At 40.5% G+C, this 19,768-nt stretch overlaps 1 protein-coding gene across 7 annotated transcripts in view; it reads right to left on the bottom strand.

The window, feature by feature from the left end:
• The window catches only part of macf1a (microtubule actin crosslinking factor 1a), a 230,272-nt gene that overhangs the window by 202,740 nt on the left and 7,764 nt on the right, over positions 1–19,768 (bottom strand). For 6 of the 7 annotated variants that reach the window (XM_026156616.1, XM_026156614.1, XM_026156624.1 and 3 more), the window contains exon 2: positions 17,366–17,600. In XM_026156616.1, the coding sequence (XP_026012401.1) occupies positions 17,366–17,588 (223 nt within the window). In that variant the 5' untranslated portion in view covers positions 17,589–17,600. Of the gene's footprint in view, positions 1–2,321; positions 4,148–17,365; positions 17,601–19,768 lie in introns of those variants that run through there. The other variant, XM_026156617.1, reaches the window with a different exon arrangement.

Consider the following 19,768-nt stretch of genomic DNA (forward strand, 5'->3'; position numbering starts at 1 on the left):
TCTGGATTTCTACACACAGCATAGCTGGAGTGATCCTCTCACTGATGAAGGAGGTGAGCTGAGATCGTGCTTGTGCAGATACTAATTAAACATCCTGGACTTTACCTCTACATTTACCAAAACAGCTCCCAGGTCACTGCTTGCTCCTGTCAGATAAAGGGCTAACAGCAGGCATGTGGTTATATCAATACCACATTTGGAGGGGACTGACATATGATGGAGCTGTTGGGCTATTATGCATTGATATTTCCAATGGGGGGGGAAAGAGCCCTCAGAGACCCACGTTCAGCTCCACTTTAATCAATGTGCTCACGTTCCCTTCCTTTTAATCTCACATAATAATAATAATAATAATAATAATAATGGATTGGATTTATATAGCGCTTTTCAAGGCACCCAAAGCGCTTTACAATACCACTATTCATTCACTCTCGCATTCACACACTGGTGGAGGCAAGCTACGGTTGTAGCCACAGCTGCCCTGGGGCAGACTGACAGAAGCGAGGCTGCCATATCGCGCCATCGGCCCCTCTGGCCAACACCAGTAGGCAAGTAGGGTAAAGTGTCTTGCCCAAGGACACAATGACCAGGACAGAGAGCCCAGGGATCGAACCGGGCTCTCTGTCCTGGTTACAGATGCGATTCCCAACCTCCTGAGCCACGGTCGCCACGGTCCCATTCACATGGGAAAAAAAACAGCTCTGATGCACCTTATTTGTTTATCAAAGTAAAGCCATCCTGCTCGCAGATAAAACTGGACGACGGCTGCGATCAACGTGAAGCACTTAAACGGAGAGCAATTGCTCTCTTCAGGATGAGAAATGGACTGTCGAATCCATCCCGAATGAACTGTTCTCTGTGAGTGAGAGCGAGGCAGATTTAATAGAAGCCCCATTGGCTCCCGAGGAAGTCTAACACCTATAATATGTGGATTTATTTTAGCACTAAAGCAGCCATTAATGCCAGACAGAAAAACAGAAAACCCTGCGCATATATAAAATATAACACTAAGAAAGTTAAGCTGTTCTAAGCAGTTTGAGTTATAAGTGGGTTTTGTTGAACAATATAGTCTGAGTGCTAGAAAGGCTAAAAATAATAATATACATGTGCAAACTAAATGTAACTGAATTTTCTGCTTTTTATTGCATGATATGAGCCTGAATGAGTGCATCTACAAGAAAGAAAGACCAATATTTGCAGCAAAGCTTCACTGATGTGTCGTTTACAAGAGGAGACGGTTACATATTATGGCTCAAGTAGATAAAGTCTGCATATTTCCTTCTGTAGACAGGTTATTGCACGGAGTGAGAGATAAGTTAAGCAAAGTGTTGGCATAGAAAAGATATTGCAAACTGTTAGTGAAACCTCCCAAAGGGCTTCTTTCTTTGTGCTTAGACAGGTGTGTTGAACACATACTTTATGTTGGAGGCTCGGATACGAAACTCCTCATCTCAACCTCCCTCCTCCTCTCACATATTTGACAGCAGCACATGGAGGCTATGTCCCAAACCCAGAGGAGTTTAGTTTCATTATAACAATCAATAATTCAAAACCGCCTCCTTTTCATCAGTGCCAACATCACAGATGTGACCCAAGTCTATTGGCTGTCTGCATCCCCATTCTGTCCCTCTGTAACGCGCACACACACACACACACACACACACACACACACACCTCCTCCCAACAGTCAAGTTCAGCAGAGGCATTCATTTTTAAAGCGCCCCTATCACCGGTATTATAAAATAGCAAGTCTCAGCCCTGGTTGTAAGACCTCTGCTGCAGGGCAGACACACATACACACACAGAAAAATAAATATAATGATTGTTTTCTTCACCTTAAAGTGTTTTAAAGCCACATCACAGCAAACTCAAACCATCCCAGTGCCCTGCACAGCAGCAGCTTTGATATTTACAGGCTAAACAGCAAACAAGGCGAAACCCGAGGCCATGTGGGGAAAACTCCTTACAGGAGTGGGCTGGGAGAACTTCATAAAACTGCTTCCTCTGGTGTCTCAAAAGCACACAAGTGATTAGGAGGGAGTCAGGGCATGCACTGTGGAGGCCAACAATGTGGCAAGGCTAGAAGTCCTGCTTTGCTTATCCAAAATACAAGGAAAAAATCCAGATTATGAAACTGGCAGAGTGGTGCTGGCTGCGTGCCTAAAAACCCACTTACACTTTCAGACATAATCTCGGAGTTTCTTTCATCATTTTCCCTTTCATTCCCTGACAATACAAACAAACGCCTTAACTATTCCCCGTGGGATAGCTTTTTTTCATATTATCCTCTTGCATCCTGCTGAAGATCTCTGTACATTTACCTTTATATCTCTCCAGCACATCTTCATACGCCTGGGCGAACTCCTTCTCCTGTGAGTGGTTTGAAGGCAGCAGACCCGGTACGAAACCGGCCATGGTGGCTCACAAGCCGGCTTGTGAAGAAGAGAGGGGTCGGCCTGCGGACTACCGCAGTAACCCGTTTCGCTGGTGTTGCTGCTGCTTCTGCTGCCCGTCCGGACCCCAGCTCCGGCTCCCTGTGCTTCCTTCTCCCTCCTCCGGTGTCCAATACAAACACCACGGTGCGTGAAACTAGTGAATATGATGCATTGGCGCACACCAAAAGCCCCGCAGCTCACTTTTGGAGCGCGGTTAGATAATCCTCAGGGACACTTGAGAGAATATAAAGGACAACAAAAAGCCTCAGTGAGCGTCTATCTGTGAAAATCTACTAAAATGAAGGTTACATAAACGCTATCTATCCATGACAGCCGTCAGTGTACGTGTGGGTGCGGGGCCACACGGTCGCATCGCTCGGTGCGTTTCCTCCAGCCAGTCCCTCCTTAAATATCGCCTTCCACCCGGTGACTGCTGCTTTTTGTGCCTCCTGTGCGTGTGTGTGAGAGAGAGAGAGAGGGAGGGAGGGAGTATATCCTAGTGACGGGAGGGGGCCGTGTGTCTCTTTCCGTCCGGAGCTCCAAACCAAACCGTATCCGGGCTCGGGCTTTCTATCCGAGGCTGAGTCGGCAGCGTCCTGTGGATCCGAAAAGAGCCGGGCGAGCTCCCAGCATGCTTCCCAGTCGTAATGGCTGCTTCTGTCCGAGGCTTTGCGGCCCCTGGGTCCGTGTGAATGTGTGTGCGTGTGTCTCTCTCCCTCCTATGCTCAGGTTTCTCGGTCCTTCCTGCAGTGGCTGTCTTCCATCCCTCTCTACCGGCCGCGCCAGGAACCTCCGCCACAGGAATTTGTAGAGCCGGGGAAGAGCTAGCTAGCCTAGCTGAACAGGTGGAAAATGGAGCTGGAGCGCCCTCAGACGGAGGTAGTGGCTCAGTGACAAATCTTGTTCAGGTGTTTTAAAATATTGTTTATCATTTCCCACTGTGACGGATATTAAACCAGCTTACTAAAGCAATAACCCCCTGATTGAAAACTACATGTAGCATGCTAACACTTAACGTTATTTTCCGTTAAACTGCTGAACTGAAAATCTATACCAGGGATGTCAAACTCATTTTGTATCGTGGGCCACATACAACCCCAGACTAAATACATTTAACCCCCATTTAATGTGATTAAAGTGGAATTTCTTCTTTTTTCATTTTTACTCCAAGATGAAGAAATTCTGCTTCAGTAAATGAAAGAAATTTGTCGGCACAATTAACTAATGTGTAAAATAACAGAAAGTTCTAGTACTTTGTTATTTTAGTACCTCATTGCCCAGGAGAGTAATTCACATTTATTCACATAGCGGAAAAAACAGGACATTTTCTCCATTTTAATTCTTATTGTTTATCTATTTACTTTGGTGTGCCATGAAGAGCCATGGTGGCAGTCTTTATATGTAGGAAAAAGCTGTAAAACCAATGCAAATACAGTTAAAAGTAAAAAATCTATGAGCTCATTCACAATTTCCAAAATAGTTCAGCGGGCTCCATGGTCTTCGGTGGGCCGATTCTGGCCCCTGGGCCTTATGTTTGACACTTGTGACTAATTAAATTTGTCAGTTTTTAACATTTTTTGTTTGTTTTGCAAAAGGCACGTACATGTTAAAGTCCCCCACAACTCAAGAGAAGTCCTTTTGTAATTTTATGTCTCTCTCTGTTAATTTTTCAGCATAACTTTGAACTTTGTTTGAGTCATTTTGTATATTTTAGAAATCTTTTTTTGTCTTTTTGGTGGTTTTAATTTTTCCTTCAATAGTCATATTTTATTTCTGTTCCTTGTTTTGAACCATTTTTTGTTTCCTTTTGGCTGTAGTTTTCCCCCCAGTTATTTTGTGTTTCTTTGTGATTGCTTTGAGCTTACTTTCAGAAGTCATCCTTCTCTGTGTAATCATTTTAATTCTCTATAGGTGGTTTTTTCAGTTTTAACCTTTTTGAGATGCATCTCACAAGCATATAAATCGTTGTTTTCAGACTGTCATATTTGAATCACTTCAGTCTGTTTGTCATTTGTGTCTTTTTGCAGTTCCCTGATTTCACCCCCATAAGCTAATATTAACAGAAGGTCTGTCTCAAAAGCTCCCTGATCCCTTGTGGTCCCTGCAGGCTTGTTAAGTCATTTTTCTACAATTGTCAACCCCCAACTAATTGATCATGCATGAGGATTTGCAACCACATTGCATTTTTGCCATGGCAGGTAGTCACTGTAGTAACAAGTAGATGCATTTTGATTTATTATTTCTGAAAAATTCTGCAAACAACTTGTAAAACACACTAAATAAACTCAAGAATGTTTAAAGGAGTGGACTGAATGAATGGAGCACAGTGCAATCTAAAGGCTAAGTAAACATACAAAACCAGGAGCTCTGGCGAAATAATAAAATTTTAAACAACACCTTGTTAACAAGCTTTTAAACCAAAACTTATAAGCTTCTCCAGACACAGGAAACAGTAAAACTAGGCGATTATATTTAATTGAAAAACAGGCACATCTTATTGTTCTGTATTTGACGCCATTAAATATGTATTTTATGTTAAGTAATCTGTGTGTCTGCCCTGTCCTGCTGTGGATAATCTCTCAATGCCAGTAAGGTCACAGTCCATAAAGCAGCATCATTGGTGCAGAGATTATGTCATTTAATCCCACAAAGACACATAAAGATAACCTTTATGTAAATCACAATACCATCTCCATTCTGTCAGAAGAAAAACATACATTTATGTGGTTGGAAACTAGAGTCCAAAGAGTAAAAGAGGTGGAGATGTCAAGAGTGGAGGCAGGTGTAGATTGTAGATGTCTGTCTGAAGTCAATATTAGATCGAAACACAAATAAAAGATGCATGAGTGGCCCCACAAGGCAGATGACCAGTGACTGGGAAATCAAGAGCCAGATACATAAAAGGGCAGGAATGCAGCATATTTCCACTCATGTCTGCAGCCATGAATGGAAAGTAAATCACATAAAAAACTGTGTTTACACCACCAGGTTATTCAGATGGCAATGAGAGGAACAGCAAAGAAGCTTACATTCACTGAATGTGAAATTCAGAGCTTTGCTGCTGGAGCTGTTGGTGGTCTCAGTTATTACTTACAGGAATAAAGTCAACAGGAGAGTGGATAACACAGAAGCAGGGCAGCCATACTTATGCACAAATAAATAGAAATTAAAATATCAGCATTATTGTTGATAAGTTCAGTATGCACATCATTAATTTACGATGCAGCCTGTGAATATAATGCATTTAAATATCTTCAATTTGCAAGATTTTATGGATTTGGGTGTGCACATGGAAAGTATCCTCCCTTCTTACCCTATAAATTCTAGATTACGTCCTTAGCTTAATATATGGATATCATTTGGAAATGTAATGGGGCCTTATAAGGGCCTATAAGGAACATTTTTAAGATCCCTAACCTTTTCAAGTAAATTTAGAAATTCATCTTTCTCTAAATATATAAAGAGGATATTTCATGTATTTTAGCCTTTTCATTTTGCCCCTTTTCTAATCAAATTAATGCAAACAGGAAGAATATGTGTATGTACTGAATACTGAAGTGTGTTGGAACGGGTATTTACTGTCCGTCTGTCATGTGTGGGTCACGGCTGCTGTAACAGGTCTGGAAGTAGCTGCATATCATCATTTACGTCATGCATGCACACATGTGTACTCAGATGAATTTAAACCATGTAACATGACAAAAGATAAAAGGAAAGAGTGAAAGTGGCAGTAAATAAACCAGCCTCACAAGCTCATACAACATTTATCATATCAGCGGTTCAATGACCCAGGAGCCATTCATACATCTTACTGTGACCCTCTTTTCCTTCCTTCCTTGAAGCCTTTAATCTCAACACATCATCAGTGAGCAAGGCCAACACCAACAAACTGGCAGTCTCTGCAGAAATATACTGCTTTGCTGCATTGCAAGAGCTCATTTCTGAAGGTAGCAGAATAAGTAGGAGGTCACAGGTTCAATAAAAAAACATCCTATTTGTGCAAAAAGGAAAACATTCAGGAGCTTTCCCGCACCAAAGGAAATGTTGGTTAATTATAAAAGCATCACTAGTCTGGCTTAAAACACCTTAAGCGATTTAGAAAAGACTAATTTCTTTATAATAATTACACAAAGATATTATCAGTTTCAAAGTGAATGATTAGATTCGTCTCTCTGCAGAGATCTGACCCCATCTTTCATTACTCTAACATCCTGTTTGTGTCTCCTCACTCTGCCTCTCCCTCATTACAGGACCGACACACATCACATTAACATTACCCCAGTGATGTAAACACAAACAGACACTTTAGGGATACAGATCTGGCACCCTCTGTATCTACAGAAAGTCAAGGAAGATGAATCCAAAATGCGAGAACTGAAAGAAAAACATTCCAACAGATGTTTTTGTCTTAAAAAACAAATAAACTCGGGCTAGTGACTCTGGTCTCATGGTCCAGTCGTTTCTATTGTACTTTACAGCATTGAACAGCCAGAGAAAAACATCTTTCACTCTATAAAGTCCAGACAGAGTTTCACTGATAAAATGAGGAAAAGCAGGTGATTCCTCCTAAAAATGAACCTGTCGGTGTGTGAAACCATTATATCTCCATCTAGTGGTGGAGAACGGAAATTACAGATGAGTCAGAGTTGGCCTGAATGACCTCTTGTTTATGTTTCTCCACTTGTATGTTTTCATCTTCATGTCATGATGTGTATTAATAGTAAATACATAAGCGTGAACTTAAATAAAAGTAGTAAAATATGTGTTCAAGTGTATTTTTCACTGTTTTCTTCCCGCAGTGCGAGTCTTCTGCATGTGTTTGTTAGCATGTGTATTGTTGTGTGTCTGTGCTACATGCAGAGTCCAGCTGCACTGTGAATGTGCCAAAAGTACACAAAGTCCTCAACACAACAGCATGACCAAACACTTCAGCTGCAGAGCTCCACCTTGGCTTCTAACTTTAACGTCAGCCACAAACATTTCACACAGAAACCTCTCTGCTGCTTACGTGCCTACTCATGAAACGTCTAAAAAATGAAAGCTAACATCAAACAGTCTGATCTCATTATCCACGCCTGCATTTTTGTGTAAATGACTTCCTAATAATGCAGCTGAGCGCCCTTAATAACCAGCTGAGAGATTAAATCAAATCTATTGTGAGTGACTTGGATTTAAGTTAAAACTCTTTACAGGGTCTGACCTTTGCTCTACTGTTTTGACTTTCACAAATAAACAAATTCAATCATAGATAAAAATGCACTTAAAAGATTATAACAACAAAGCCTGAGTATAAACTCTTAACTGGTTCAAGTGTAGTCGGTGATGTCTGCAATCAGATGTTTCCAATCATGCAATGAGAAAATATGAATGGCATGAGAAGCAGTTTAATGCATCTAATTTGGGTAAGTGCTTTAGCTTTGATCCAAATACTTGTAGATTCATACTAGTAACCACTTTAGCTTACCTCTTATTAATTTATAAAGACTGTTAGTCCAAAATGTGATTATTTAAAATTGTCCTGGTTTTCTTATGTTTCAGTTTCATTGTAACATAAAATTTAAAAAAGAACAGATTTAAATGTGTCCATAATATTTTTCTGTAAATGAATAGATTTAGTGTCTTAATTGAAAACACATTTAACACTCTGCTGTAAAAATCTTTGTTAGTTCTGAACCTTTAGCCCCATAAGTTGAGAAATTAATCCCAGGATATGACACTGCTAAAAACGTCTGTCAAGTTTATTTTAGTTTTATATTCAGTTGATTTCCAGACCAGCAGGTATCTTACAGTACATGTCATCACAGATCTATCACAATCACACTCTAAAACATATTTTGTCTTTAGAAACCATACATTACGAGCTCTTGGTGCATCTTAAAGTATACCCTTCTTTGCTGCCCATTTTACTCTAAATTAACCCATCACTGACAAAATGAACATCATGTTGTAATAAACATGACTTTAAACTGGTGACTGAGACCATAAATTTAACAGAAAAATGTTTACTGTGGTCACAGAATAAGATAGAAATAGAACTAGTTTCCGCCATATTTCTGTACAGTTTGACCTCTCTTTGCAGCCAGGTGTCGCCCCCTGCTGGACACTGGAAGAAGTACAGGTTTAAGGCATTTGAGCATTGGCAGGTCATGAACAGTTTATACCAAAGACACTATCTACTTGCTTTCCTCCCAAAAAAGGAAAAAAGAACCTGTAAAACTTTATAGTGCTTAGAGGATGTAGCCTACTGGCACATCACGGCCAACCGAAAAAAGTTTGTTGGGTGGTGCTTTTTTCTTTTTTTAAACTTTATGTTTCTCTTGCTTTCAAAGTTTCCTTTTCACCACACAATCACTTTTATTTCCCTTTAGTCTCCTTGCTTTATTCCCTTCCTTCTTTCTTTACAATCCTATCTTGCCCATCTCTTTCTGTTTTAAGCTCTTCTACTGTTTCCTCTCATCTTTACTTCTTTCTTATTCATAGCAGTCGTTCTCCTTTTGTTTTTCCGTCTTGTTCCTCGAGCTCATTTCTCTTTCCAAGTTCTTTTTTTAAGTTGTCAGTGCTTGTCTTCATCCTCCTGTTAATCATTCTCTTCTCTGTGTTATGACCTCCTTCACCCTCACATCTATTCACAGAGTCACCCTTTCTTTCCCCTCTTTAAATTCTCCCCCTCTCTCTCCGACTCCATTTCTCTCCTCTCTTCATTACTTTCTAAACTCACACGATCATTCACTCCTCGGTCTCTCTCTCCCTCCTTTCTCCACTCCAAATTAAAATTCGGACACTCTCTCACTCCTTCGCTATTTGTTTTGCGCCCCTTTTATATCCAGTGTCAGTCTCTCTCACCCTTGCCGCCATTGCTTCTCCTAGCCTTGCATAACCATGGAAACAGAGTAGACCACGTCACCATGGCAACAGGGTAATAGCCAGGGCCTTGAGCCGAGGCTTCCTTTCAGTTTGCCTGCAAAAAAAAAAAAAAATGCAGCAGGCAGGATGGCGGACGCCTAAGTTACATGCAGGCAAAGACATCTGAGGTCCTGATGCTCATATGCATAAATTATCACTGCTGCTGCCTCACTCACACTGAGCAAATGTATCACACTGTGTCATTTCCTTTCTTATTTTGTTGTACAAATAATTTCCAAACAATCCTTTATTTGTTGTGTCTCTCCATTACTGCATCTCCATGTAAGTAAAACAAGAAAACCTAAATGTTCAGCATTCATGAGGAATTTTGAAGTCAGAAAGCCTTTTTTGTGATTTAATTGGATGTGATGTAATTACGTCACAACCAAAACCTGAAGAAGAGTAGCAACTCTTGTAAAAATATGCACAAAAACGTCCTTCTAGTTACAGAAATATATAAGAAAATTATCCCATTTCTAACCTAATTTGTGACCTCAGTAAAAAAATTTCAGTTTATGGTTTTAAGTCTTACTTAATGCAACTTGACGTTTAGTTTTTTAATTTATGGTCCAATGAAGAGTAAAAAAGATGTTAAAGCCACCTTATGATTGAAAAGTCAGCACACTATGGGTATGCAGTGCCCTGAGGTTAATGCTCATCAAAAACAAAATTGCAACACAAAGATGGGAGATATCGCATTAGCTATGACCATCTTTTATATACAGTCTAAGACTAACAAACTACTTTTAAAATATTTTTATTCTGGTCTGTGTTTACAGCCCCCAATTAGTTCAAAATGTAATTTGCTGGGAAAATACTGAATTTTCACTCACGTACACAGAAAAACTAGCAGCTGTTGGTCGGTTTCATTGACATTCAGATTCAGCAGACAGGCAGTGCAACCCAAAGTGTCTGAATAACAGAGTCCAGTCACTACAGCAGTGTCTCTCTTTATCCTCTCCAGTATTCACAAAGCTCCCAGTGTTTCCTCCCCTCGTCCTCCACTTCTTCTGCCTGCTCTTTCTTCAGATGTGTAAGGATGCAACTTTTGCCAAAATAAAAATAGATATTTTCCGAGAGAAAAGAATACCTTCTTCCTAGCACTACATCTCTGTGCTACGTGTCCTTAGTCTGTATGAATATGTTATCATGGGGCTAAACTGTGTGGCTTATAAGCAGGCTAATATATTCACATTCTGACCTCTGTTTGACTGGAAATTGAGGTCAGTGTAAACACGCCGTACAGATTATTTAAAATGTAAAATCATCACAATAGGCTGCACACGCCTGAGCGAGCACTGAACAAGCCTGGGAGATACAGGATGTTACCAGAAGCATGAGCTTTAAATGAAAGCCTCTGCAGAGTGAATTCGACAGCGTCAGTATTACAGAGACACTCGTGCTCTGCTTGTCACATCAAACCATTTAGCAGACAGGATATAAAAATGTACAGCATGCTTTACTCAGCAACAAGAACTTATCAAAGCTGACAAGGGGCAAGTGCAAGGTTGCACCTCATAGCGCAAACACAGACAACCATTAACATTTAAACCTATAACTATGTTGGATGACCAGTTAATCTGACATTTACATCTCTGGATGGATGCCAGGTTTGAACCCAGAACCTCCTTTCTGAGCACTTACCACCATGTATTTCCACTATATCATTTGAATGGACTGAAGAAGCTTCAGTTAGTCACATGATTTCTGATCTAAATGATTTCTCCTTTAAAATATTTTAATGCAGGACTCAACATAGGGTGCAAAAGGAAACAACTGTGGATCAAGACAGAGGAGAAAGTATTTTGCACAAGTAAAACCATTTAAATTCACATAATCATGAATCAAAAAACAAAAACAATGTAAAACAGGAAAAAACTAAAAGTCACACTAATCAAGACAAGAAGAGATGCAGAAAGAACGACAATAAGAAGAACATACAGGGAAACTACCACTAATAATAATCTAAATATAGCAGGATAAGAGAGACACAAGAAGAATACTAAAATCTCCAAACTGATAGATAAAAATAAATAAATGATGAACTCAAGGGGTAAAAACAAAAACTGGACAAAATCTCAAATAACACAAAATCAGGACCATGTGCAGAAGCATAGCAGAAAACATAGACACAGCTTCAAACTGTGACTTCACTAACCTGTCAGTGAAATCTTGTTGGTTATATCTATTTTTAATTTACAGTCTTACATATTACTGAATCATCGGCCCATCTTATATCAGGACCCTGTAGTCCTGTGATTTTTTTGTTCCACAGTAAAGCTCTTTATTGTCTGTACTTCTGGAACACAGTATGGGTACACACTTTACAGACTGGTAACAGGCAGTTGTGAGGTAACTGTACTGCTCTGTACTGCATTAAAAGAGGCTTACAACTACTTTTTGTCCCCCACACCCACTCTATATGTTTTTATTTAGCTGTGGCAAAGTGTCTTTGGATCTCCTTTAACCTTCTTGGGGTTTAAAACAAAAAGAAAAGAGTTGTGTTGAGTTAGATGTAATGGTTGAGTTCATAGGATCAGTTGCTATTTGTTGCATTGCTGTAAATTCACAGTGAGTCTGGACATAAAGTCAAATGTTTCGTTGGCAGGTGGAGAGAAAAATGCCACACAGCAGACTTTGGCAGTGTTAGTTAGGTGTTGCCTGTGTTTCAGCCCCAGGGTGGTTTGTGGCGACGCCAACATTTACTCGACTGCGACCTGCTGCCGCCAGAACTGAATGATCTCCACGCAATCGAGTCTGACTCGCTGACTCACCCGCAAGGCGCTGCCAGGAAAGCTCCAGGTCTAAGTGTTTGGTTTAATAACTGGAGATAATAATCCTTAAATGTTTTTCACCTTTCCCAGCTCTTCTCTCTACGCGCACACATGCATGCACTCTAAACAACCGTCTGCACAGCTGTGAATTTCAACGACATGATGCATGTTTATCCAAAAGGCATGAAAAAGTGGAAAAAGCCAAGTGTTCATTAAGAACATATGAGATCATTTGTATTTTCTTCCTCACACCTGAGAGCAGAAATAAATCTGAGAGAAAAGTGGCCTCAAAATGTAAAAGATGCACATAAAATTAACCATAAACTAAATTTACAGTGTGAGCAAGTCGGACTTACAGAGACATTTTTTCCTTCATTTTCTCTGCTTTAAAAGAAGAACTGTGATGATGATGATGATGATGATGATGATGGTGTAACTAACATTTAAACATTGTGTGACTTTACTGCATGTAGTTTTGATCATCTGTAATAAAACGATGACCAGAGAACATAAAAGTGACGCCAGATCTCTTAAACCAGACTCCAGCAATAATGAGGATGCCACATCTGTCCTCAGATCTGGTTGTAATTAGATGTGTAACAGTAACAAAAAGGAGAATGCTTATATCTGTTATGTTATATTGTTATTAAGGCTCAATAAGTGATTCTTGAAGGTTTTAGTTCTGTATTTTTGAACTTTTTAATATCACAGTTTTGCAGTAAAGCTGAACACAGTGGATTTTACTTAAAGTGGACATGTGTTTTAGGAGCTGCTAACATTAGACATGTCTAATCTGCAAACAATGAGATCAGTGTACGTCCAAGGAATATCTGTGTTTCACACTCACACAGATAATTTTTCTACTCTTGGCTCTGTATGATGTCAGAGACGGGATATCCCTTATATCGTCATCTCCGTCACACTGCTGTGGCTGTGAGCACAGATGCCACCTGTTGTTCAAACCTTCTGTTTATGTAGGGCAGCCAATCAGAAGGATGTTGCCTGAAAAGGGGAGGAGCTAAAACAGTTTCAGACAGTGGATAAACTGCTCTCAGGCTCAGGGAAATCAGGATGATTTTGAGCTGTGACTCATACAAAGCTAGTCTAGTAAAGTCCGTAAATATCTATAAATGGATTTATTTATTTTCTTGTTTCACCTTTACTTATCAGTTGGTTCCAGCTGTTTTCATGATTGTGTCAAATTGTATTTCACATGACATTATTCACAGGTTTATCCTTTAACCACACGCTGCCTTCATTTCACCTCCTTTTGATCTATTATCCTTATTTCAAAAGCCATGCATGTGTAGATGTGTGCATGTGAGAGCCAGTCTTACACGCACTCTCACTTACCTAGTGTACAAATTGAATTCCCCTTTTGCTCTTTGTCATCTTCCTTTCCTCCACAAAGCTTGCACATCTAACTTTATTTTTACTTGGCAGGAAACACCAGGTTGGTTCAGATAAACTCATTATATACATACAGACACTCACTGTCTTCACACTAACATCAAAACAAGTAAACACTCACATGGTCCTCTGTTCTGTGAAACTAACATAAGTGAATTAAGTACATTAATAAAACATAAAAGGTCTTTAATGGGAGCTCTACTGCAGCGTCAGGCAACAGATTCCTTTCTCCAAACATTTGCTGACAGATTTAGGAAGGACAAGAAAGTGAAAGCTTCTCTAAAAACAGCCATAAAAGTATCTGACGGGCTTCTCCTGTGAATGGAAGAGAGTCTAAAACATTAATGTGGGAGGCCTTGAAATGGTTCCAGGGCAGGAAATATCCCAAACTTTCTCCATGTCTATGTTGTAAGAGAATCAGCATTGAGATACAAATACAAGACACACACACACACACGCAGAGTGAGCCATCTCTCTTGACCTGATTGTGCTGATGATATGAACTCCTTCACCCGGCCCTGACCTACATGCTGTTTCCATGTCTGAAACGTAGACTTTCACTGCCTCTTATCGCTTCCCTGCTTCAACATCCCAACCAACATATTTCCTCACAGAACAAGAGCAAACCTCACTGGAAGAATGTAAACAAATAGCAGGGGTGTGCATGTAACACTTTTGGTTCTCTTAAAAAATTTAAGGTATTTATGAAAGAAGGTGATTTGATGATGTCATTAAATTGAACATAAATGTAGAAATCACAACAAATGAATAACAGACTAATAATAATGATAAATCATTTAAATCCTCAGTGGAACAGAAGCACTGTGTGTTGCCTAATGCAAGTTAGCAATGCTGAAAGGGTTATTGATGATGTCAGACAGCTTAAAATTGGTGCGCTGATTATAGAAGCAATAAATCTGGCTCCTCGAGGTTTCTGGAGCGCCCGCCTTTTTGGGTTTCAATTATAGTCTCAAAAAAACAAGGAGAGTGCAAAGTGAAGGCATTAAGAAAGTATAATTCACTTTGAGAAGAAACCTCCTGAGTGGTAATCAATATTCTGATGTCAAAATAAATATTGAAAAAAAATCAAATATACCTTCTATATTGATTGAACTAAAAGTAATTTAAGGGAAACATAAGATTAAGAAAAGTGTGATAAGAGAAAAAATGCTGAACAAAGATGTAGGTTGCCAAATAATCTAAAAATTGCTTGTTATTGGCAGCCGTCCTGTTGTTGATAAGATGCTGTGGTTGTTGCCTCATTGGAGAGCTGTTAAGCTGCTATATGATGTGCTATGATCAGAGTTTCCTCTACTGCTGGATCAGCTGTAGGCCAGCAGAGTTATAGAGCATGCTGACGAAGCTGGAGGCCTTACTGTCCATCCACTGAAGCGCATTTATATAAAAGCCTCAAACTGAAAAAATAAGCACAACTATTAGACGCCATCAGAGGATAAAGCCACACATGAGCCTGCTTTTACTTCATTTCCCTCAATTTTCAAACTCGAGGTCCCCTCTTCTCTGTATTTAAAAAAAGGCGTGCTGCCAGTGATCCATTACGTGAGCAGGGGAGCCCCGGCCTCTCTAGAGAACTGAGTAACCTACATTTCTCCTCCATCTTCTGTTACCACAAATACGAGAGGATGATACTGGCTCCTGACTTTGACATGTGATCCCTGCACGTAGGAATGTACACAATAAAAATGAGATAAAGCTCATCTCTGCTGCCTTCACAATGAAACTAAGCGTTTTCTTGTATTCAAGGTTCATGTTGCTCACAGCTCTTTATTGACATTTGCTAACCACCATTATTAAAACCGATAACTAAGAAAACAGTGATTATTACATCTGAGTGTTACACGATAACACTTTTAATAACAAGCCGCAGACGTCTTTATCCATCCCATAAATAAAAGACTAGAAATTTCTTCTCATTTCTTTGACATTTAAGGAGATGAGGCTTTTTTCAGAGGATGCTTAATGACTGTTTGAAAGAAGCCCTGTGATTAGTGAAAATGTCAGTGTGCATGTGAGAGTGGATGCATGAGGAATAATTCACGACAAGAAGAAAAAAACCTTTTTGCAGAGATATTTGGTGATAAAAAGACAAATAATATGAGAGCGACGTGTTTCCTTTTAAAGACTCTTTTCAGGAGCAAAAGGTTGGTCCAATGTCAGCTTTTCTACATTAGAGCTGTAGATGCCCTGCCTATGCAATTCTTATTACTTATTGATTCAAGTCTGTTAATATAAGGGACTGTAAAGCCTATATCAGTTATACTCAACTTACCACCGATGGATGGCCTGGGGGTGACACGGGATGTTCTCAACAAAGATACAAACAGGAGGAGAAACTACACATGACTGAAAACCTAAAGTCAAGGAACTCATCACAAGGGCAGGTAGATGTAGGCACAGTGGGTAAACTAAACTACAGAAGTGTGGAAACACTTGGTTTCTGGCAATAATTATGAACAGTGGGATGTCACACTGACAGGAAGTAAATACGCTGAGAACACTTAACTTATGAAATATTTTCAAACTAAAATGGGGAACAAAAAGTAACCAAAAACTCTGGAACTCTTAACCGTTTTGGTTGTTTATTCATTTCCTTTGATACATATATCCATCCATTTGAGTCTGAGTCACTGGGCAGAAGACTTCCTTCACCCCAGCCAAATGTTCCACTGGGGGACGCTGAGTCGTTCCAAAGCCAGCTGAGAGATATAATCTCTTCAGCATCCAGGAGGCGTCCTGATCAGATACCTGAACAACCTCTATTACTTGTATATTTCTTTATTAATTGGTGCAAAAGCATTTCCTGAGCAAAGCAACCTGAATGTCCCCATGCTGCTGACGTTGCTTATATTTTATGTTTTGTATAAAGCTTCATTTTGATTGAAAATGACACACTACATCCATTTTCTAAACTTCTTATCCAACCATGACATCAGGGGGCTGCGCTGCACCCTAATCCCAGCTGACACAGGGAAAGAGGCAGCAAACACCTAATCCGTGACAAAGGCAGGGCTAAATACAGACAATCATTCATGCTCACATCCACACACCTTGCAGTCAGCTTTGAAATGTCCAACCAATCTCACGTCAGGATCCAGCTGACCAGGAACGTTCAAACTAAGAACCTTTGATGTGCAGCAACTGTGCTTTGCTCCTGTCAGTTTTAATGTTACATCAGAGTGCATTTTTCAGCAGTTTTCCCCTTGTAGCACTAACGCTACAAACCAGACACATATATTTAAAGATTACTTAAAACTGTGGTTATCCAAACTCAGCCTTCATTGACTCACAAAAAAGGCAAAAGGAAGAACTCGGACAGAACCAGGAAAAGGCAGAAGAGAGACATAGTATCTTATGCAGCAGGTTTTTCATAGAAACTCAGAAGATTTTTCTCAGAGCATGACGTCCCAGCACATTTCAGACCCAGCAACACCCTCAGACAAAAATAAACAAAGCAGGTAGTGTGTGTGCAATGCAGTGAGGAGTGCTCGGACCTTTACACAGGAAGAACCAAACAACCACTCCACAGACACATGGCACAATTACATGGGTCACATCTTGACCCATGTAAGCGTAATAGCTCACAGGATGTTGGGAGGCAATGCCTCACAAACGACCCTGTGATGGCAATGACCCATGAAGCTTCTGAAGACCTCTCTGTATAGTTTCCCTCCTTCATGAAAGCAGGTAAAGTTGTGCCTGAAAGCCCCACTCTGCTTTTATAGAGTTCAATCAGCAAAATTCTGCCTCTTCACCATCTCCTGAAAGCTTCCCTTGAGTGTTGCTCAAAGGCAGAAAGATAAAGTATTACATTTATCAACTCACCTGCGACCCGAACCACCGCCCTCTCTGCTGGGTCCAACACTGAATCTTGGCTCTTCCTCTTCTTCCTCTCATGCTTAGACAGGTTCCATGGCAAAGTGTCTCCCGGTGGGCCCACAAGTCCTGATGTACACGGGGATAACGACCCCCCTGAACGCTCGCTACGAAATGACGGCTCGCTGACGCAGGAGCGCTCACTCAGAGTATCATCATCCGAAGACTCCATCTCTGCTTAGGGCTGCAAGGAGGAGAAGGAAGGAGAGGAAGGATGGTAGGAGGAAAAAGGGATGTGGGAAGGGTGGGAAGAGAAAAGAGGTCAGAAAAGAAGGACAACGGGGAAACACTCGATAATTTATTGCTTGCTTAAAGTGTGATCACGCAGGGGTCATGAATGATGCAAAGTTGTAACATAACAACAGTAGTAATGTAGCAAGACGGATGAGAGAAATGAGGAAGGAGAATGAACTGGGTTAAACTAATCATTGTGTCCAGATGATAGCTTCAGTGTTCAGGAAGCTGCAGATGTGCAGCGACAGCTGGATGGAAGCGAAACAGCGGCTCAGAGAAGAAGACGACACACATCGCACTGGAAATGTCTGAGGCTTGCTCGAATAAACAAAACATGAAAGATGTAACTTTGAGACACAGATGAAATTTCATCCTTAGCTTCAGTTGATCAGAACGCATAAAGCGGACCGCTTGCTTTACCCTCTTAAATCGCTATTTATGTGCTCGGACCGACACATAAATAATGCACAGACTGCTTCTGCAACACGGAGGCGCGGTGGTTTGAACTGTGCCTCACAGCAAGAAGGCTCTGTGTTCAAACCTTGTGATTAGCTGATGCTTTTCTATGTGTTTACATGTTCTCCCTGTGCCTGCATGGGTTTCAGCACTCTGGCTTCCTCTCAGAGGCCAAAGATGGCATCATGTGACATTAACTGTCTAAACTGGCCATAGATGTAGTTATCCAATCACAGTCCTAACACTGTTGACCTGTACATCACCTCTCGGATGGATGCTTCTAAAATAGATGTGGTCCATGTTCCTACATTACTGAAAAAGCTTCTTATTTTGTACATTTTGTGGATTTCTTTACCCCACATGACATTTTTTGCAACATCTATTATTTTAAAAAAAACCATCTTTCAAGCTTTTTAAAAACACAATTTTCTTCGAAGTTGTGGGTGCACTGACAAATTGCTCAAATGGGAACTCATTCCAAACTGTTATTTATTTATATTTTTCCTCTATCTTAGTGTGCTCTTTAGACATCCAGATAGATGTCTGCGTTTTCCTAATTACAGTGGAACTCAATGACACTCGCTTCATGGTGCTCAAACTTTTGATAAACTCCACAGTAATATTTCTTTCCAAAAATCACAACCAGATTGCACAAACAAGTCTGCAAGCTTGTCGTGAGCAGACTCACACTGTTTCCCTTTGGCTGAATTAGACTGCCAGCTACATCACAGCACTGAAGCATCTATCCGTGATGAAGGGGGTCATGCTCCTGACAGCGTAAACACTGACGCTGTCCTCCCTCAGCTGAGCTGTAAGGTTACAGCTACATTTACAGCCCCCGGACAAACACAAAGATCATGCAAACTTTTAAGGCATAAAAAGAGATAGAAGCTGGTGTAACTGCTCCAGTTTGGACACACACCAGTTTTTATAGATATATGGAAGATTCCAGGTGTGATGGAAGAAAGTAATCTCTGAGCTGAGGTGGGGGGATGGGAAACAGTTCAGCAGGCTGAGCAGAGGCTGTGATGAAAAAGGAGCAGCGAGATGAGATTTTAAAGTCTGAGTAGCGTTTCTATTTTTAAAGAAGAGTCAATATGCAGGAAGACAGAAGAGAGCTTTTCCCTTTGTCTTCGTCTCGCTTTCACTCCTTATACCTTCTCACGTTTCTACACTTCTATCTGTTGCTCATCTCCACTCTTTAACCTACCTCTCTAAAGCGAATTAGGGGCTGCAGGCGTCACACACACAAGAAGGAAGTGTGTGTGTGTGTTTGTAGGACTCTGGGGACCCGATGAACTGATCCGTCCATCTCAGGATCAATACATCAATAACTCTAAACTCAGCACCTCTATTCTGAGAGAATGAATTGCCTTATATCAGCTCTTATATTTCAGCTCCACAGGGAGTCCCAGCAGTTCTGTGCTGAGGTTTAAAAACGGGGGACAATAATATCAAATGCAGCTGAATGCATGGGAGAGCAGCAGGATGCTAGCTTGTTATTGTGAAAAAGTACATAAAAGTACAGGTGTTACTAACAGCACTAACAGCTGCTTTGTTCTAATCAAATGAGTCTGTGGCCTGTGCATAAAAGCAGAACCCTGAAACTGAAAGCAGCTAAATGGAATTCAGCCTTGATTAACGTCATCATTTATGACATTT

This window comes from Astatotilapia calliptera, chromosome 22 (genome assembly GCF_900246225.1).
Source record: "Astatotilapia calliptera chromosome 22, fAstCal1.2, whole genome shotgun sequence".
In the NCBI taxonomy this organism is placed as follows: Eukaryota; Metazoa; Chordata; class Actinopteri; order Cichliformes; family Cichlidae; genus Astatotilapia; species Astatotilapia calliptera.